The sequence below is a fragment of the Tachypleus tridentatus genome, chromosome 6 (genome assembly GCF_004210375.1).
Source record: "Tachypleus tridentatus isolate NWPU-2018 chromosome 6, ASM421037v1, whole genome shotgun sequence".
In the NCBI taxonomy this organism is placed as follows: Eukaryota; Metazoa; Arthropoda; class Merostomata; order Xiphosura; family Limulidae; genus Tachypleus; species Tachypleus tridentatus.
In genome coordinates, this window is record NC_134830.1 from 164,119,823 (window position 1) to 164,142,979 (window position 23,157).

Consider the following 23,157-nt stretch of genomic DNA (forward strand, 5'->3'; position numbering starts at 1 on the left):
AGGCACCATTTACTCAATACCAGAGATCATCAGACCAGTTGGTATACAACAGGATTTACTTGTGGTCAAGGCACCATTTACTCAATACCAGAGGTTTACTCAATACCAGAGATCTCATATTTACTTGTGACAAGTTGGTATACAACAGGATTTACTTGTGGTCAAGGCACCATTTACTCAATACCAGAGATCATCAGACCAGTTGGTGTAAGACATATTTACTTGTGGTCAAGGCACCATTTACTCAATACCAGAGATCATCAGACCAGTTGGTGTACAACATATTTACTTGTGGTCAAGGCACCATTTACTCAATACCAGAGATCATCAGACCAGTTGGTATACAACAGGATTTACTTGTGGTCAAGGCACCATTTACTTGTGGTCAAGGCACCATTTACTCAATACCAGAGATCATCAGACCAGTTGGTGTAAGACATATTTACTTGTGGTCAAGGCACCATTTACTCAATACCAGAGATCATCAGACCAGTTGGTGTAAGACATATTTACTTGTGGTCAAGGCACCATTTACTCAATACCAGAGATCATGGTTGGTAAGACATATTTACTTGTGGTCAAGGCACCATTTACTCAATACCAGAGATCATCAGACCAGTTGGTGTAAGACATATTTACTTGTGGTCAAGGCACCATTTACTCAATACCAGAGATCATCAGACCAGTTGGTATACAACATATTTACTTGTGGTCAAGGCACCATTTACTCAATACCAGAGATCATCAGACCAGTTGGTGTAAGACATATTTACTTGTGGTCAAGGCACCATTTACTCAATACCAGAGATCATCAGTTGGTACCAGTTGGCACCATTTACTCAATACCAGAGATCATCAGACCAGTTGGTGTATTTTACTTGTGGTCAAGGCACCATTTACTCAATACCAGAGATCATCAGACCAGTTGGTATACAACAGGATTTACTTGTGGTCAAGGCACCATTTACTCAATACCAGAGATCATCAGACCAGTTGGTGTAAGACAGGATTTACTTGTGGTCAAGGCACCATTTACTCAATACCAGAGATCATCAGACCAGTTGGTGTAAGACATATTTGGTACTTGTGGTCAAGGCACCATTTACTCAATACCAGAGATCATCAGACCAGTTGGTGTAAGACATATTTACTTGTGGTCAAGGCACCATTTACTCAATACCAGAGATCATCAGACCAGTTGGTGTAAGACATTTTACTTGTGGTCAAGGCACCATTTACTCAATACCAGAGATCATCAGACCAGTTGGTATAGACCAGTTGTGGTCAAGGCACCATTTACTCAATACCAGAGATCAAGGTGTAAGACATATTTACTTGTGGTCAAGGCACCATTTACTCAATACCAGAGATCATCAGACCAGTTGGTGTAAGACATATTTACTTGTGGTCAAGGCACCATTTACTCAATACCAGAGATCATCAGACCAGTTGGTGTAAGACATATTTACTTGTGGTCAAGGCACCATTTACTCAATACCAGAGATCATTAGACCAGTTGGTATACAACAGGATTTACTTGTGGTCAAGGCACCATTTACTCAATACCAGAGATCATTGGACAAGTTGGTATACAACAGGAGTTACTTGTGGTCAAGGCACCATTTACTCAATACCAGAGATCATATGTCCAGTTGGTATACAACAGGATTTACTTGTGGTCAAGGCACCATTTACTCAATACCAGAGATCATCAGACCAGTTGGTATACAACATATTTACTTGTGGTCAAGGCACCATTTACTCAATACCAGAGATCATCAGACCAGTTGGTGTAAGACATATTTACTTGTGGTCAAGGCACCATTTACTCAATACCAGAGATCATTTACTCAATACCAGGACCAGTTGGTATACAACAGGATTTACTTGTGGTCAAGGCACCATTTACTCAATACCAGAGATCATCAGACCAGTTGGTGTAAGACATATTTACTTGTGGTCAAGGCACCATTTACTCAATACCAGAGATCACTTGTGGTCTTGTGGTCAAGGCACCATTTACTCAATACCAGAGATCATCAGACCAGTTGGTGTAAGACATATTTACTTGTGGTCAAGGCACCATTTACTCAATACCAGAGATCATCAGACCAGTTGTGGTGGCACCATTTACTCAATACCAGAGATCATATTGGTACATTTTACTTGTGGTCAAGGCACCATTTACTCAATACCAGAGATCATCCAGTTGGTACTTGTGGTCAAGGCACCATTTACTCAATACCAGAGATCATCAGACCAGTTGGTATACAACAGGATTTACTTGTGGTCAAGGCACCATTTACTCAATACCAGAGATCATCAGACCAGTTGGTGTAAGACATATTTACTTGTGGTCAAGGCACCATTTACTCAATACCAGAGATCATCAGACCAGTTGGTGTAAGACATATTTACTTGTGGTCAAGGCACCATTTACTCAATACCAGAGATCATCAGACCAGTTGGTATACAACAGGATTTACTTGTGGTCAAGGCACCATTTACTCAATACCAGAGATCATCAGACCAGTTGGTGTAAGACATATTTACTTGTGGTCAAGGCACCATTTACTCAATACCAGAGATCATCAGACCAGTTGGTGTAAGACATATTTACTTGTGGTCAAGGCACCATTTACTCAATACCAGAGATCATCAGACCAGTTGGTGTAAGACATATTTACTTGTGGTCAAGGCACCATTTACTCAATACCAGAGATCATCATTTACTTGTGGTCAAGGCACCATTTACTCAATACCAGAGATCATCAGACCAGTTGGTGTAAGACAGGATTTACTTGTGGTCAAGGCACCATTTACTCAATACCAGAGATCATCAGACCAGTTGGTGTAAGACATATTTACTTGTGGTCAAGGCACCATTTACTCAATACCAGAGATCATCAGACCAGTTGGTATACAACAGGATTTACTTGTGGTCAAGGCACCATTTACTCAATACCAGAGATCATCAGACCAGTTGGTGTAAGACATATTTACTTGTGGTCAAGGCACCATTTACTCAATACCAGAGATCATCCCAGTTGGTAGTGGTCAAGGCACCATTTACTCAATACCAGAGATCATCAGACAGTATACAACAGGATTTACTTGTGGTCAAGGCACCATTTACTCAATACCAGAGATCATAAGACCAGTTGGTTTACTTGTGGTCAAGGCACCATTTACTCAATACCAGAGATCATCAGACCAGTTGGTGTAAGACATATTTACTTGTGGTCAAGGCACCATTTACTCAATACCAGAGATCATCAGACCAGTTGGTATACAACATATTTACTTGTGGTCAAGGCACCATTTACTCAATACCAGAGATCATCAGACCAGTTGGTATAAGACAAGTGCAAGGCACCATTTACTCAATACCAGAGATCATCAGACCAGTTGGTGTAAGACATATTTACTTGTGGTCAAGGCACCATTTACTCAATACCAGAGATCATCAGACCAGTTGGTGTAAGACATATTTACTTGTGGTCAAGGCACCATTTACTCAATACCAGAGATCATCAGACCAGTTGGTGTAAGACATATTTACTTGTGGTCAAGGCACCATTTACTCAATACCAGAGATCATCAGACCAGTTGGTGTAAGACATATTTACTTGTGGTCAAGGCACCATTTACTCAATACCAGAGATCATCAGACCAGTTGGTGTAAGACATATTTACTTGTGGTCAAGGCACCATTTACTCAATACCAGAGATCATCAGACCAGTTGGTGTAAGACATATTTACTTGTGGTCAAGGCACCATTTACTCAATACCAGAGATCATCAGACCAGTTGGTGTAAGACATATTTACTTGTGGTCAAGGCACCATTTACTCAATACCAGAGATCATCAGACCAGTTGGTGTAAGACATATTTACTTGTGGTCAAGGCACCATTTACTCAATACCAGAGATCATCAGACCAGTTGGTGTAAGACATATTTACTTGTGGTCAAGGCACCATTTACTCAATACCAGAGATCATCAGACCAGTTGGTGTAAGACATATTTACTTGTGGTCAAGGCACCATTTACTCAATACCAGAGATCATCAGACCAGTTGGTGTAAGACATATTTACTTGTGGTCAAGGCACCATTTACTCAATACCAGAGATCATCAGACCAGTTGGTGTAAGACATATTTACTTGTGGTCAAGGCACCATTTACTCAATACCAGAGATCATCAGACAGTTGGTATACAACAGGATTTACTTGTGGTCAAGGCACCATTTACTCAATACCAGAGATCATCAGACCAGTTGGTGTAAGACATATTTACTTGTGGTCAAGGCACCATTTACTCAATACCAGAGATCATCAGACCAGTTGGTGTAAGACATTTACTTGTGGTCAAGGCACCATTTACTCAATACCAGAGATCATCAGACCAGTTGGTGTAAGGCTTGTGGTCAAGGCACCATTTACTCAATACCAGAGATCATCAGACCAGTTGGTGTAAGACAGGATTTACTTGTGGTCAAGGCACCATTTACTCAATACCAGAGATCATCAGACCAGTTGGTGTAAGACATATTTACTTGTGGTCAAGGCACCATTTACTCAATACCAGAGATCATCAGACCAGTTGGTGTAAGACATATTTACTTGAGGTCAAGGCACCATTTACTCAATACCAGAGATCATCAGACCAGTTGGTGTAAGACATATTTACTTGTGGTCAAGGCACCATTTACTCAATACCAGAGATCATCAGACCAGTTGGTGTAAGACATATTTACTTGTGGTCAAGGCACCATTTACTCAATACCAGAGATCATTAGACCAGTTGGTATACAACAGGATTTACTTGTGGTCAAGGCACCATTTACTCAATACCAGAGATCATCAGTCCAGTTGGTATACAACAGGATTTACTTGTGGTCAAGGCACCATTTACTCAATACCAGAGATCATCAGACCAGTTGGTGTAAGACATATTTACTTGTGGTCAAGGCACCATTTACTCAATACCAGAGATCATCAGACCAGTTGGTGTAAGACATATTTACTTGTGGTCAAGGCACCATTTACTCAATACCAGAGATCATCAGACCAGTTGGTGTAAGACATATTTACTTGTGGTCAAGGCACCATTTACTCAATACCAGAGATCATTGGACAAGTTGGTATACAACAGGATTTACTTGTGGTCAAGGCACCATTTACTCAATACCAGAGATCATCAGACCAGTTGGTGTAAGACATATTTACTTGTGGTCAAGGCACCATTTACTCAATACCAGAGATCATCAGACCAGTTGGTGTAAGACATATTTACTTGTGGTCAAGGCACCATTTACTCAATACCAGAGATCATCAGACCAGTTGGTGTAAGACATATTTACTTGTGGTCAAGGCACCATTTACTCAATACCAGAGATCATCAGACCAGTTGGTATACAACAGGATTTACTTGTAATCAAGGCACCATTTACTCAATACCAGAGATCATCAGACCAGTTGGTGTAAAACATATTTACTTGTGGTCAAGGCACCATTTACTCAATACCAGAGATCATCAGACCAGTTGGTGTAAGACATTTTACTTGTGGTCAAGGCACCATTTACTCAATACCAGAGATCATCAGACCAGTTGGTGTAAGACATATTTACTTGTGGTCAAGGCACCATTTACTCAATACCAGAGCTCATAAGTCCAGTTGGTATACAACAGGATTTACTTGTAATCAAGGCACCATTTACTCAATACCAGAGATCATCAGACCAGTTGGTGTAAGACATATTTACTTGTGGTCAAGGCACCATTTACTCAATACCAGAGATCATCAGACCAGTTGGTGTAAGACATATTTACTTGTGGTCAAGGCACCATTTACTCAATACCAGAAATCATCAGACCAGTTGGTGTAAGACATATTTACTTGTGGTCAAGGCACCATTTACTCAATACCAGAGCTCATAAGTCCAGTTGGTATACAAGAGGATTTACTTGTAATCAAGGCACCATTTACTCAATACCAGAGATCATCAGACCAGTTGGTGTAAGACATATTTACTTGTGGTCAAGGCACCATTTACTCAATACCAGAGATCATCAGACCAGTTGGTGTAAGACATTTACTTGTGGTCAAGGCACCATTTACTCAATACCAGAGATCATCAGACCAGTTGGTGTAAGACATATTTACTTGTGGTCAAGGCACCATTTACTCAATACCAGAGATCACTGGACAAGTTGCTATACAACAGGATTTACTTGTGGTCAAGGCACCATTTACTCAATGCCAGAGCTCATAAGTCTAGTTGGTATACAACAGGATTTACTTGTGGTCAAGGCACCATTTACTCAATACCAGAGATCATCAGACCAGTTGGTGTAAGACATATTTACTTGTGGTCAAGGCACCATTTACTCAATACCAGAGCTCATAAGTCCAGTTGGTATACAAGAGGATTTACTTGTAATCAAGGCACCATTTACTCAATACCAGAGATCATCAGACCAGTTGGTGTAAGACATATTTACTTGAGGTCAAGGCACCATTTACTCAATACCAGAGATCATCAGACCAGTTGGTGTAAGACATATTTACTTGAGGTCAAGGCACCATTTACTCAATACCAGAGATCATCAGACCAGTTGGTGTAAGACATATTTACTTGTGGTCAAGGCACCATTTACTCAATACCAGAGATCACTGGACAAGTTGCTATACAACAGGATTTACTTGTGGTCAAGGCACCATTTACTCAATGCCAGAGCTCATAAGTCTAGTTGGTATACAACAGGATTTACTTGTGGTCAAGGCACCATTTACTCAATACCAGAGATCATTGGACAAGTTGGTATACAACAGGATTTACTTGTGGTCAAGGCACCATTTACTCAATACCAGAGATCATCAGACCAGTTGGTGTAAGACATATTTACTTGTGGTCAAGGCACCATTTACTCAATACCAGAGATCATCAGACCAGTTGGTGTAAGACATATTTACTTGTGGTCAAGGCACCATTTACTCAATACCAGAGCTCATAAGTCCAGTTGGTATACAACAGGATTTACTTGTAATCAAGGCACCATTTACTCAATACCAGAGATCATCAGACCAGTTGGTGTAAGACATTTACTTGTGGTCAAGGCACCATTTACTCAATACCAGAGCTCATAAGTCCAGTTGGTGTAAGACATTTACTTGTGGTCAAGGCACCATTTACTCAATACCAGAGATCATCAGACCAGTTGGTGTAAGACATATTTACTTGTGGTCAAGGCACCATTTACTCAATACCAGAGCTCATAAGTCCAGTTGGTATACAACAGGATTTACTTGTAATCAAGGCACCATTTACTCAATACCAGAGATCATCAGACCAGTTGGTGTAAGACATTTACTTGTGGTCAAGGCACCATTTACTCAATACCAGAGCTCATAAGTCCAGTTGGTATACAACAGGATTTACTTGTAATCAAGGCACCATTTACTCAATACCAGAGATCATCAGACCAGTTGGTGTAAGACATATTTACTTGAGGTCAAGGCACCATTTACTCAATACCAGAAATAATCAGACCAGTTGGTGTAAAACATATTTACTTGTGGTCAAGGCACCATTTACTCAATACCATAGAACATCAAACCAGTAAGTGTACAACAGATTTATTTGTGGTCAAAGCACCATTTACTCCCATTTACGTATATGTGTGAGTTATATATACATGTATAAAATTCTAATTTATATCAGTTTCAACAATCTTTTCATTAAAATTAACTTGCTATACAAATCTGTTCTTATCTAATGTTGTCACACCAAAAACCAACTGAGTGAATATTAAAAATCTATATATATTAATTCAACTGAATTAAATTCACTTATTACATTACCAATGGTAAGTTGATGACTCTCCAATGTTTCAGAATATTTTGTATTCTTTCAGCTTGCACAAAAAACAAACTTATTAATTTTAATTGCTACATCAAGGAATTCTTAGAAAATATTATCAGAACTAAACATGAAACTTATTATATAATCTGATTCAACACTTGTCAACAAGTTATAATAGTAAAGGAAATTCTGTTCTTCATTCGTAACTATGGCCAAGAACATATTGAAACAACAAGGCTACACTTCTTGTAGTGTACAGTGTTTCAGTTTGCCTTTTACCACAATGAACTTGTATTTGTATCAGTATATATAGTATTTAAGCTATTTAATGATTGTATTCTTCTTCTGAAGAATAAATGATATTAATTTGTATTTTACTTTATAGTTAAAGGTCTTATCTTTGTATTATTGTATGCTAAAATCCAGGTTTTGATACTTGTGGTGGGTAGAGCACAGATGGCCCATTGTGTAGCTTTGTGTTTAATTTAAAACTAAACAAATTTATACTCATGTTTTATGTTCCAGTTGGAGCAGTCTCACAAATTTTCACGTAGATGTATATTTAAAGAAAATTTTTCAGGACGATAACTCAACAGCATCATTTCCTTAAAATTGTACATAAATACAAGTTCCTTATGGTTAGTAACTTATAATTAAAAAGCACATACATAGAAAATATGATTGTACTTTCTTCATCCTAAATTTTAACTTAATATGGTAATGATAATAAAACACAGATGGAAAAGTTAGGCCTATAGCACAATAATGTAAAACCAATACTGCAATCAAACAAACCATTGTAGTAAATATACTTCAGTTGATAGTACCCGTTACTCACGTTCAGACAAAGTTGAAACATGAAGTACGTTTTCTACAGTAAGTATCCCTGTTTTTTTAATTTACTACTGTGTTAGTGTAAAATGCTCTTTTGTACACATGTAACCCAATCACTTATTAAACTTGACCTTTACTGACAAGTATACAGTAAATTATCTTTCAAACGATCCACCATTTAATGTTCTAATCTTTGTTATATCTGAATTACTAAAGATAGAATTGTTTCTCCTATCAATTACACATTGTTTAACAAATACTATATTTCTGGTAGAATCAGTTTGTACACTTACAGGATTTATACAGTGATTCCCTGTGAGACTTCGAAATTCACACATCTGGTGACCATTCTGCCACAATCTTTCACAGTCCTCTTCCAGTTGCTGAGCAAACTGCTGAAAGGCAGGACCTCTAGCATGCATGGCAAAAACCTGCAGAGCTTGATTCAACTTTGTAATAAAAAAAAAAAAAAAAAAAGTATTGAGTTTGTTAATTTTTATCACAAAATTAATTTTTCATAGAAAAGACAAATATCTAACAGCACAAGAGTTCCATGTCAATTTAAATTTGTTTATGAGGTACGTAGCTCAAAAAGAAAAGTGCTACACCAAAAAACTGGTGTTAAGAAAGAAAAGGGAAGCAGAAAATATAAAGGTTATTTGGATTAATGCCCAGATATACAAAATTTACAAACTAAATCAATGGATCACGTCTTGAGAAAGCCTTTGGAATAGTTTCTTTTTTTGCAGCACATATGGGAAAAGGAAATAATATTAAGATTAAGAAATGTAACAAAATTTATAGAAACCATTTGAATGTAAACTGCAAATTATATTTTTTGCTCAGTAAACTTTTCACTTTATCAGGTTCATCTACACACACACACACACGCATATGAAAGAGACAAAAATTTAAAACAGTCACAAAAGTTACCACCTGACTATAATTTCATGAATTTTTTGGGAAAAAGTTAACTTCAAAATATATGATCAACTTTTGTGTTATTATTTTAACCATCATTTGACCAACCTTTCTTTCATGATAATCTAGTGTGTAGTGAGTGGGCAGATTGTCTTGATAAGCTGCTGAGGCCAAAGGCAAGACTTTAGCACAACGGCTGAAAATACAAACCACACAATTCATCAATAAGCCTGGATACTACACAAACATTCTCACAACATGCTTACATATCACTAGCACATTAAAAACAAAATATATATTCAAAATTAAATTTATACAGAAAGCAAATTTGTACAGTAAGAAACATCCTTGTATCTTTTCTCTGAATTATTAACATTTGCAACTGCATTTCAACAGTGTTCTCATAATTGTCTCATGAAACTAAATACTTTTTTCATAATAAAAGTTGCACTATCCCTGTGTTACAAAATATAATATAAACTCAAGCTTTTCAAATATTTCTAATACTGTATATAAAAACTATAGTTCACTGCTTAGAGAAGCAATTTCGTGTTCTTTGATGTGTGTCCTTGACTCAGAGATACCAATGGAAATAGAATTCCCTGAAACTTGAATATGTTATAACATTTGGAAAATCCACAAATAGACTAGGTTTCTCAAACTTTTTTGCTTGACATTGCCTGGTAGTTAAGGCACTCAATCTTTCTCCTATAGAATTTACTATTTTTTTCATGAAAATGAACAACAAAATAATATCTAATATTATGTAAAATCATACACATTTGTAAGATCATCAACCCCAAAGTCACCATAACAAAACTTAAAAGCATAATCAAATATCTCAAATTGTATTGGCGCAACAAGTTAGCACTTTTTCAATCATAAGATTTCATCACAATTAAAATTCTAAAGTACAACTTATAGCTATCTACAACTCATACTGAGTAGAGGTACACATTAAGAGCATTCGATTTCCACAATTCAAGGTTACTTGAATGTAAGAAAAAATTATTAATAGAAACACTGAAAAATGCTTACCCCTCAGAGAATCGGACATCAATATCTAAGGTAGTTTTAAGAAGTGACATCACTGCTCCACTTCGGGAATCTTTTGGCTCCATAAAGAACCAATTTTTGAGTTTATTAGCTATTTGAAACCAAATTTGGGCAGTAGGTAGCTGTAAATAAATAATAAAGAAGTAAACAACTAGTCCTATTATGTCTTGAAAATTTTAGTTCACTCCAAAAGGCTTTTACACAGTAACACTGGTTTTCACTAAAAGACAGACAGGTTTTACATCAAAGAAAATTAGTATACCTCAAAGTATGCTCGAACAATGTTCCTTCCAACATTATCATCAAAACCTTTGCTCAGTGCCAGATCAATATGCTGCCAAAGAAAGGCTTTAAAAGAGTGCTCACTGGCGCCATCTTCTGGTGTTAATACAAACGCAGGAAGATCATTTGCAGTTTGATTTTGAACGCTTCCTCTTTGACTTAATAAATAGCTTTGGGATTTTGATAGATCCATTTCTCCTAAAATAAATAGAAAAATTACTTGTTCACGAAATAACAGATTTGAAGCTAAAAAGACGTTTTTTTTAAAAATATATATATTTAGTTTTATGTAGTGAAATATTATGTACTTTCACTAAATTATTGTCACACAAAAATTCATGTAATTCATTTCTATGCAAAAAGTATTTTTTTGGTTCAAAACAGTTTAGTACAAACAAAACTAAACTGTTAGGAGGTTAGACAAGTTAATGAAATTATTTCTGTTAAAAAAAAAAGACAAACAGATTTTGTAGTTACAATTTACATCTCTCCTAAAATATTTTTTCCCACTGAATTCTTGGCTTCTACTCTGAGAAACTGATAAATGACGAGGAACAAGAAAAAAAAACCTACCAGGAATTTTTGGGAAAGAACAACATTCTTTAAGTTGGTTCATGAGATATTCAAGAGGATCAGCTGTAAGAGATTTCTTTGATGTGACATAAACAAATTCTTGATTTGCTGGTACTGCAAAAAGAGAGTTCCCACTAAGAAAAAAAAGTAGATAATTTTACACATCTTCACATGCTCTCTCCCTTTTTGAACATTTCAAAATCAATTAATAGAATTCATTACAACTTTGCTCTTCGTCGTTATTGTGAAAACGCAATTTGTTTAATAAAATCAGCTGTAAATTAAACTTGTATTATTTTAATTTCTATTTATTTTACTCTATTTAATTTTTCAAATTTATCATTTTTTTTGTTTAATCATTATTTTACTAAATAAGTGAAAACTTAGGGCAAACGTAACCATCTTCCATGCTGTTGCTTGCTGTACCTGTGTTACAGCCACTTTCGGTGTTACGTATAAAAAACACCGTCTTCCATAATAGAGCCTTTAAATTTAATTCAAGTATTAACAAAAATGTTCATGCACAAAGATTTTTAATTGTGTGACTAAAATATTTTGTTTCTTACTTCCTACTTTAATCAAGACAGTTAATGATGTATTTCAAGAAATGTAAACATGTTAAACTTCATATTAAGAAATAAATTGGGTCAGATTATTATTATCTGAATTTTACTTCAGTTATGATTTTTTTTATTTATGTATTTTTCCCCCTTTTTTTTGACTCAGTTATATTTTTGATTTATATATCAACTCACCTGTCTCCTAGTGAATAATAAATGTTAAATGTTTTTATATTAAGACACCAACAGAAGAATTTCCTATTCGTCATGTATGAATTGTTTGTTTGTAGTTAAGCACAAAGCTACACAATGTGCTACCTGTGTTCTGCCCACCATGGATAGCAAAACATGGTTTTTAGCATTTTAAATTTGTAAGACATATCTTTGTGCCATTAGGGGGCTGGCATACGAATAACTGGATACTACGTGTTGTATGATTAAGCACGACAAATACTAAGTTATTAGTCACCTGATATAACATTATCTCTTTTGCTGCCAAATTATTATTTTTAAATAATGCTAATTGCCACATTTGTTTTGCCTGTTAATGCCAAATAGGGGTGCATTACATTAGTTTATAACCTCACTGCAAATGAACATATAAACATGAAATTTTCAGAGTTTGAAACAAAAGCTCATGAATATTAAATATCCATTGAATAAAAAAAGACACTAAAAAAATTTGACTATAGTTGCAAAAGGCACAAAGCTGTAGGATTGACTATGGCAGCAAAAGGGTTAAAGGATAATAATAAACCTTTTGATTCATCTGAGCTATCTTACACACTAAACTTAACTAATCCCTGAAAACAGCCTTCATTTTGTGCCTACATACATATATGTATATATATATTACGAACCATGGTGCCTGTTCGAGTATTTGTCTGTCTCCTATGTGAAAAGCTGTGCACACAGGCAGAATTCAACATTCACTTCTGAAATGACATCAGAACAGGGATGAATAATGTCAATTCCAAATTTTATTTCTCAAGCAGGATATTCTACATTAAATTGTTAGGAAGTAACCACACTATCATTCCCCTTAAAAAACATGACACACTTTTAATAAAAATGTATGTTTACCATATGTTGTTGTTGACCTGCTCTTAACACAACTGAAATGCTCAACAATTACTTCTCACAGTGGGATGCACAAGTGACTCAGAGCTTTGGCTTTAAGAGAAACCAAGAGTGAAACACAATCAATGTTTTTAAAGTTCATGAAATAATTTAAATGATAGATCAACCTAAACTTTTCCCATCACTTTTGCTTGTCATTAAAATATTTATCAAGCTTTTCCTTAAATTAACCAGATCTACTACATCCAAAGAAAACCTGTCCAAGAGAACAACTACTCTGTTAGAAAACTAAATATGTTGTGAATGAAGTTGACTTCTACATTGCAAAAATTTACACTCATGTCCACTGGTGTCCACTCTCGCCATTAAGAACTTGAATAAATAAAGCAGTAACACCACCAATTACCTTTCTAAAATACCTCAATCATATCCCCTCTAACTCTTTTTTTTTCCAAGAGAAAATATGTTCAGAGATCTTTCTTTATCCTTGTATGATAACCTTTCAATCCTAGATATCATCTTAGTAGTCCTCTTTTGAGTCCTTTCCAACAATTCAATGTTCTTTGCATAGTTAGAAGCCCAAAACTGAAAACAATATTCCAAATATGGCCTAACCAATGTACAATAACATTATAACTTCTTTACACTTGTATTCATTATGTCTTTAGATACAATATGTACCATTTTGGTTTAGTTAGGAAATAAAAAACCTTCAAATCAGAAATTAAACAGACAATCAAGACTGAAGAGCTGTGACACACGTGAGAGATATTTGATTGTTAAGAGATTTAATACAAATGTTTCATATTTACTTTTCATTTAATATTATTTTTATTATTTCTAAGTTTCTAATATTGTTTTTATATAATCTAATAAATTAGGTTTTTCTACAAATAGTTTTTCCCATAATTTCATTATTATTTTGTGATCTGATATTAACAATATTGCTTGCTGAAAAATATACGTGTAAAAACAGCTCATTTGGGTTGAGAAAATATTTTACGTAGAGGAGCGAACAACGTTTCGACCTTCTTCAGCCATTGTCAGGTTCTTTGTGGAGAAAAAATAAAACATTCTCAAACCAAACGAGCCATTTTTACATGTATATTTTTCTCTACAAGTGGGTTTTCTCGACATCACTGATTAATATTGCTTACTGATTCTCGTGTTTGAGATTATAATAAGTTATAAACACCTGATCAAACACTTTTAATTATTGATTAATACTCTACAACAGTTCTATTGCATTCAAACTTGATAATGACAAGCCCATCTTTAAGAAAATAAAGGTTTTGGATGGCTCGACTCGGTAATGAAAACAGTATCTGAGAATGACAAAATCTTGAAACATTATACATATCTATAGAGTTTCTTCATTACCCAATCAAGCAGTCTCAAAACCTCTATTGCAATTTGTTAGTAAGGTTTTGATTAACTGTACCATAGTTCTTAATTTAACACAATACACTGAAACATTGTTATATGATATGTTGCATTAAAAATGTGGTAACTGGACATGTTAAAGCATTCCAAAACTTGTAATACAGAAATGAACTTATTCATCAAGGAAGCAATCAAATCAACACTCATCATAAAAAATTACTCTAAAACTTTGTTTTCTTTTTGAGCAGTAAAAATACTTCAATTACTGTTATCTTATCAAGACTTACAAGCATTATTAAGGCCTACCTTATGTTGGTAATTACACGACTTTTGCGCAATATTCTGTATATCTGATCTTCTAGAGCGTGCTCCAACCTCTTTATTGGAGGGAATTTCTATCAGAGATAATTTCAGGTTTACACGTTTGAATATCAGTATTTCCTATCTTGAAAGCTGTTTATAAATTTACAATATTAGTTTGTCACATACAGTACAATTTAATATTATAATTCTCGTATCTAGTTAAACAGGTTCTTCAAGTTCTGAAAACACAAAACACTATTAGTTTAAGCAACAGGTATACACTCTCTCTTTATACCTCCACAAAAGAAGTTGCTACCTTCAAATCAAAGGTGGTTGAACAGGTACTTAATAAAACTGACAGAAATTAACATTCTTCAAAGAATGAGTTATTACATATGCAGCTTTACGTTACTAATAAATATGAAAGACAATCTCTCGATAAGTTAAACCAAAGTTTATCAGCAACATTAGACTTAGAAAATGTTTAATGATCTATTTCATATTCTAAAGGTTTTTTTTTTTTACTAAATATTACAAAAAAGAATGGATCACTTCCCATATCATCATCACCAATTAGTCAACTTGAAACATTTTAAGAAATAAAAACAATCAAGAAACAATTGCAAGTGTTTTAAGATGACCTTTTTACCAGTTGACGTTTCTTTTCTTGGTCATTTACTATGTGGAGTGAGTGAGTTGCATTTGCGTATCTGACTGAAATGTTTTAAACAATTACAGAATTCAGATTTAACCTTTGACCTTGGCTTTCCTGTGCCATCACTGCTATCAGTACTTTCACTTTGAAACTCCGGTGAATTGGTTTGAAAAATGAACAAAACACGAGGAGAGCATGGCCTGCCTGCTTGTACCCAGTCCTGGGAAATGGGAAAACTCTGAAGCAAGTCTGTGAGGCATGGAACTGCTTTCTGCCTGTGTAGTATTTTAATAAAATTAAAGTTCAATTTCTTCTAATTAAATGAACTTTCATTAAATATAGTAACTTTATAGAGTTATATATCACACTTAGTAAAATATCCTTCAAATCAACACTACTTTCCAAAGCTTATGGTACTGTTTGTTTTGAATTTCGTGCAAAGCTACACAAAAGCTATCTGAGTTAGCCGCCCCTATTTTATTAGCCAAAAGCACCATATAACCAACAGTTTGATAGATTTAATTGCTTAACCACAAGGCACTTCATGTACATTACAGTAATTTTAATTCAAGATTTCTGTATATTAAGAAATATGCGAGACTTGTACAACTATTACATGACTATTGCATATTCAACAGTACATAACTTGTACATCATACACACGTACATATTCATTCAAATAGTCAATGTGGATGAGGATTATCGTGGATTACGGTATGGTAGTTAGAATGAAAAACGATCAGTTGCACATCCTAATTAAACAAATAATTTCTGTTCTAGATGCAGGATTCTGAGCTACAAACATAAACTTATGATTTTGTGGCCAATTTACCTATTGAACAGACTAACAATATTAGTAAAAAAAATAAATTAAGATAATTAATCAATAAATCTATTCTAACAAGTTTCATTGATGAAAAAGATAACTGACCAAAATGTCAGATGGTACTGAAACAAGAGCAAATACATTTATCTTTTGTAATATTACAAAGGAGAGAGGAATATATCATGCAATGCATGTAGAAGAAAGAAACACACTCTCATAAACAAGGTAAGATAAAATGCAAGAAATAGAATTAACAATGTGACAACAGAAAAATGAAAAAACAAAGTTTATGAAGAGCAAGGTAAAATACAATAAATGTTACAGTCTTATGAAATGGGAGTAAGAACACAAATAAAACCACAAGTGTAGGTGTAAGATTTCACTGTCTTAAGGTACAAAATAGTTAAATATACAAGATAGATAATATGCTTAACAATGTATCTCAGAACAACTGGCATGGGTATTATTATGTTTATTGATAAAGAGAGAACAAATTTCGACCTTCCGAGGTTATCTTCAGGTTAAGAAAGAGAGAGTTTGAATGTGACCACTGATAAATGCACGTCTTAGGGACGAGAGTATAAACAGGTACGGGATTGTAGGGGGCGTTGCAGGTGGGTTTCTCGTCATCAAGAATATGCTTAACTGCTTTTATCAATACATGAAGGAAAGAAAAAAAGTGAAGCATTACGTATGGACAGAATGAGGAATGAACAGATTTTCTGTAGAAAACAAGTAAAGCAAGAGAAGTGAAACAATAAATATACATGTAGTTCCAAGACTGTAACAAAGAAGATGGAATTAGATCTTAAACTGGTCAAGAGATGAAGCTAAGAGCTTAAGGTTTGTACTTTGAAATAAAATCATAAAAACAACAACTCAGAGCTGTTCTATGAGCTGCTATATTACAGCTAAAAATAACCATAAATCTAAATGGCAGATAATTGTCAGTTAAGCTGCTTAGAAGTTACAACCTCTCCAAAAAAAACAAACAAACCACGATCCACACGTTCGTGGGTGACAATTATTATGTCTGATTATTTTCAGAACTGTACCTCGAATGTCTGAAATAAAATGTTCTTTAAAAAAGGAAAAATATTCAGAGTTTTCAAAATTGTTGGTTTTAACGCTATAATCGTTTCTCTTTTGGCCAACCTTCAAAAGATCAGTCTTGAATTATGTGAATTGGCAACCAACAGCAGAACAAAATACTATATTAAGTAGAACTATCATGATATTTAATGTATTAGATACCTGAAAATAATAACAGATTTATCATACAAACAAGTTCATATGACCACAGGCAAGAAACACTAGCACAGAAATGTTCATTCCAATATACTGATCTCTGGTTGTCTATTCCTGCAACTGCATATCCTATTACATAAACTGTCAGAGGCATTCAAGAAAATAGCTGCCTGGTGACCATTTGAAAGCTTTACTATATAAGTGAACAATAAGTTCATTTAAGCATCCTCTAGTGAGAAAAAAACTTCCTTCATCTCAAGATGCTTTAAACATGTTAAGATTGTTGTAATTATTTCTGTAAAAAAAATTAATTAATGGAATACTTGGTAGTTTATAATTACATCAATAATTGTCACAGTAATTAATCTCTGTAATGTTGGCAACCAGCAGAAGAGTTTGAGCCACTCCCATTTCCACACCAACTCTTCTGGTTTGTTAACAGAAAGAACTATTTTGTGCAATACTTATTTTCAAAAACAATGTGAAAGCGATTTTTTTTTTTTTTTTAAATTTCGTGCAAAGCTACTCAAGGGATATCTGCGCTTTCCGTCCCTAATTTACCATTGTAAGACTAGAGGGAAGGCAGCTAGTTGTCACCACCCACTGCCAACTCTTGGGCTACTCTTTTACCAACGAATATTGGGATTGACCGTCACATTATAATGCCCCTACAGCTGAAAGCATGTTTGGTGTGACGGGGATTTGAAACCACGACCATCGAATTATGAGTTGAATGCCTCAACTCATCTGGCCAAGTCGGGCCAAAAGTAAAATGAGAGTCCATCAGTAAAGTGCGTTTAAGAGCACTTAAGTTAATCTTGCATGGTGTGATTTTATGTTTAGAAGTAATGTCACTGGGGAAGTCATTCAGACCCCTAGAAGCAATAAATGTGGAAGAAGTTTAGGGGTATGACTAGTCTTTCTTAAATGACAGGAAAAAGACAGTAATAGGAATGTTGAGTTGTTATTGCTTTATTAGTGCAAGGCTACACAATGGATTACCTACACTGTCTACCACAGGGAACTGAGCACTGGATTTTTAGAATTCTAAGTCTACAAACTGAACTGTTACCCACTGACAGAAGAAATATTGAGATGTGAAAGTTTATAAAGAGAATGCAATGAAGGAAGACCCAAAAGGTTTGAGCTTAATAACATGGAATATAAATTGGAATGCACAGAATTATACACAGACCACCCACTGAGAATAGATTTCAGTTATAGATGTAAAATTCATTAAGAAAGATAGTCAGGTCTGATGGCAGAAGGCTGATATATTACTGGAGGTTGGTGTTTCCTTTATATAAGAATCTTCAGGGCAAAATGAAATAAATCACCTTTGTTAGGTGGCTTGATGTTAATAACTTTTTATAAGTGGGCACCTTAAATTTTTTTTAATTTTAAAGCTTTAAACTGTTCAACTTTCATTGTACATACTCAAATGATCTTTATGTTAGAACCTGACTTGGTAGAAGCTCAGATGATATTCAAACAAGAACCAAACTTGTGCAAACTCAACTGACATTCACACTGAAGTCTGGCTTGGTGCATGTGTGGATCATCTTCAAACTGAAAGCTGACCTGAGGCTTGTTCAGGTGGTTTGTACACTGAAACTTGACTTGATGCATGTACAGATGGTCCACATATTGAAACCTGACTCAGAGGTGATAAAATTTATATTGATGAAAAACATCAGCATCCTATGACTAAAACAATTTTGTATGAATACAAACACAGAAGAGTAGATTGGACCCCAGTCATCAAATTCTACAGAAATCACTACCACATGAAATACACAATGTAGCAAAATTAGATTATTTGTTCAAGTTTTTCTTTGAAAAATACTTTACCTGACAGAATCCAGAGTCTGGAAGAGGTGGATATAACTAACATCAAAGGTAGTAGTTGGATGTGCGACCTAAAAACATTAGATAAAACAGTTGTATAACATCAGAAACAAATAGCTTATTCTCTGTTTGCATGTATCTAGAGATATACATATAACTAGCTTTAGAAGAATGCAGTGAAATAAAATTATCTATGTAATGCCTTCCATTCTTTACAAGGTTTTGTAATATTTTCAGAAATAAGCTCCAGCAAGCTTCCTATTCAGGTGTAAAAATATTGCAAGAAAATATATTGCCACATCACTTTTGACTTAAGCTGCACAAGATGATTAACAGAGAAACTTACCAAATGTTATAAAAGGTGTTTAAACATTAACTTAGTTTCATTAATTTATATGTGAAACTTGATACATTGAGTTTAATCTCTCCCCATGTAGTGCTCATACATAAATAGGCTTAATGTAAAAACAAGATGGTAGTAAGTACAGTACAAAGTGGTACATTTCATTTTTAAGCATAAAACAACATAAGCATCAAAACTACTTTTAAATTAACCATATAGAGATCATTAGCATAAACTGAAAAGTTGAGAAACATGAAATGAGGAATTATATTGTTTTCTCAGCAGCAATTACAGTGTTGATCAAAATGTTTCCAAATTACTTATCTAAACAGTTTTGACTGTTAAACCTTTCACATCTCTTTTAATTTTATAGTTATAATGCTGTTTTACTGGAGTAGTAATCTTACAATCAAAACTAATAAGTCACTATAGGAGTCCATAAACTGTTTCCAGCAGATATACCATGAACAGATTGACAAATATGCTAGTGATTATGTTTAGTCTGTGGTTCTGATTGGATGGAAATTGTAACAGCCTATTTTTGAAATTAGGAAACACTGAAGTGGAGGAAGCTGATTTTGAAACCTCATGTGATAAAAAGACCAAATTTTCTAAATCTTTTTGAAATAAAGGTAAATCTCAAAAAATATAAAAATTTAAACCATGAACTAGGCTTTCATGCCACGTTTATTGACACACATTAATAAAAGTTGTTTAATTAGTTTTTCAATGTGACACTAGAGGGACATTACGTACACAATTTGACCCACCCAGAGCAAAGGTCATAGTGAACAAGTTAAATATACTTTATTTCTTAATTCATATAATACAATTTTCTTCATACCTCAGGAACCTATAAGATTCACAACAAGGCTACTTTTTCAAATTGCACACTTTACTATTTTTTTTCTTAGCAACAGATGTTCACCCAACTTTCAGAATCTTTAGCGTACAGATATAAATAAGCTTATATAAATAACTGAACAATAAGTGTACTTTTAACTTCATATTCGTGATGTCAGAAAAACATTTTGGCTCAAGAAGTCTTAATATAAAACAATAAAAACCTAAAGAAGCTAGTTCCACCTTTTGAAAACACTCAAGTTATAGGGTTTTTATAATTTTCCCTCATATTAACACCTAGGATTTCTTATCTTATCTATGTATTGTATAGCTTATCTGTTTTCTTTTTTTTTTTAACACATACTTACCAGAATGATATGTGACAGATGGAAAATTAACAGGAGAGCTTTGGAAAAAGAGCACTGAAGATCACTCCAGACTTCCAAAAATGTCTGAAATTAAAACAAAACTATATGCTCCAACTTTATAAAAAAAATTCACCTCAAAACTAAGGATTATTTTGCACTAGTTTATCATAAGTTAAATCAACATTATTTTGGTCTGAAAATATTAGCTTATAAAGTTTTTCGTAATTATTAAGCTACACATAAACAAGGCCAAGTATTTTAATGTTAAATAACCAAAGATTTTTTGGTACAAAAATGTCAGTATATCATTCAAATTTAAAAAAAAAAAATCACAACTATTAGATTCTTATAATAAATAATACATTTCTTGTGCAAAATAATATTTGAATTTTAATAACAAAAATTTTGTAATATTAACAAGTAGCTGATTTATTACTATCATTTTGGTTTTTACAAAATAAATGGTTAATAGTAACTAAAAAGAAAACAAAAAAAACTATGTGGTTGGTATTTGAGTAATATTACCTTCCTCTGAACTTTCAAAATATACAATTCTTTACCCATTACAGTCTTTTAAACCATTTCTTTGGAACTTCAGAATTTGCTTAATATGTTACTAAAATATGTACTCATAAAATTAAAACTCTGATTGTACTACTTGGGACAAAACTAACAACAAATGTTTTACAGCTTTTTGTTTATAAATAATTTATTGAAAATCAAAATGTCAAATTTCCAATGTTGTGTATGTGATCAAAATTGTTTGGAATCTGAAATTGATAAAGTTAAGCAAATGAAATATCACCGAAAATCACATCAAAATCACTAAATGTTAACTCACTCTAACAAAATGTGCACTATAATGGAAATAAGTTCTCATATGAATTCAATTTTATTTGAAGTGTTTTAATGTAGTTATTAGCAATCAACAGTACTGACTACACTGTGGTGCAGGGTTTTGAACCTTTTTGAGGTAATGAAAATGGAATTCAGCTAACCTGGTGGCTAAAGTTCCTTCACCTTTTAAATACTGCTAATGTCTGTCATCCCCAGTTTAACACCTGACAAAGTTTCATTAAATTAGTTTGCTTTTTTTAAAAATTTCAAGCAAAGCTACACAATACCTTCTCTAACTGTGATAGATCAAAAGACAAACCACCATCTCTTGGGCTACTCTTGTCTGACTGTTTTGATTATCACACTGAGAAGTTAATGCAGTCACAACCATAAAATGTAAAGCACGTTTCTTCCTGCAGCAGGAGCATGAACACTTTGGACACACTAACCACTATAGATCAGCCTGGTCTGTGTGAACTTGAGTCGAGTATAATAGCAACATAATAAAATGATTAGTGCTATTTTAATTTTATAATTCTACACCAATTTTTCTCAGTCATTCAGTATGTGGAAGTTTTTTTTTTTATCAAGTTTATATATTCCATTTCAATAGAAAAGATTTACCTGGTAAAAACAACTGTGGTACTCCAGAAAATAACATTCTATACTATTATCACCTATTGTTCAAATTAGAACTCCACTTTAAAATAAACTTGTCAAGCACTCAAAGATTTTAACTGAAATCTTAAATGAAAATGTCATAAAATAACCTCTATTTTCAATGTTATACAATTTTGGATCTGTAAGAAAACTCATTAAATAATAAATAAATCATTAAACTAAAGAAACAGTGACTTTAATGGATTCTACACAGATAACCAATATTTAAGGAAAGGGTAAACTTTCACTCAAGACTGATAACTAACATGCTTTAATGTTTAGGTTTACTTCAAATTTTGTGCAAGGCTACATACGGACTATCTGCACTAGCCATCCCTAAAGTCTAAAGAGAAGGCAGCTTTCCATGACTGAAAGAGAACAGGGATTTGAACCCACGATCCTTGGATTGAGAGTCAAGTGCCCTAATCACTTGGCCATGCCAGGCCCAAATTAATGTCATGATGTGAACTTAATTTCCATATTTTTAGTTGGTAGTTGGTTTTACTATTATCTAAATGTACTTGATTTTTACCTCTGTTACTTATTTACTAATCTTAATTCTGTTTTTTATTCTTATAGATTTAAATCTTGCTTTTCCCATGTATAGACAAAGACATTTAGGTCACAAAACCAGTTGCTAGTAATAACTTCAGTAAATCACTTTGTTTT

At 34.0% G+C, this 23,157-nt stretch overlaps 1 protein-coding gene across 2 annotated transcripts in view; it reads right to left on the bottom strand.

The window, feature by feature from the left end:
- Positions 1 to 23,157, bottom strand: part of LOC143254338 (nonsense-mediated mRNA decay factor SMG8) — an 82,295-nt gene that overhangs the window by 48,136 nt on the left and 11,002 nt on the right. For both annotated transcript variants that reach the window (XM_076509371.1, XM_076509372.1), the window contains 9 exons: positions 20,992 to 21,075; positions 19,441 to 19,508; positions 15,613 to 15,790; positions 14,864 to 14,952; positions 11,535 to 11,668; positions 10,942 to 11,159; positions 10,662 to 10,801; positions 9,732 to 9,819; positions 8,996 to 9,151 (listed from right to left, as the gene is read on the bottom strand). In XM_076509371.1, the coding sequence (XP_076365486.1) occupies positions 8,996 to 9,151; positions 9,732 to 9,819; positions 10,662 to 10,801; positions 10,942 to 11,159; positions 11,535 to 11,668; positions 14,864 to 14,952; positions 15,613 to 15,790; positions 19,441 to 19,508; positions 20,992 to 21,075 (1,155 nt within the window). The remainder of the gene's footprint in view (positions 1 to 8,995; positions 9,152 to 9,731; positions 9,820 to 10,661; positions 10,802 to 10,941; positions 11,160 to 11,534; positions 11,669 to 14,863; positions 14,953 to 15,612; positions 15,791 to 19,440; positions 19,509 to 20,991; positions 21,076 to 23,157) is intronic.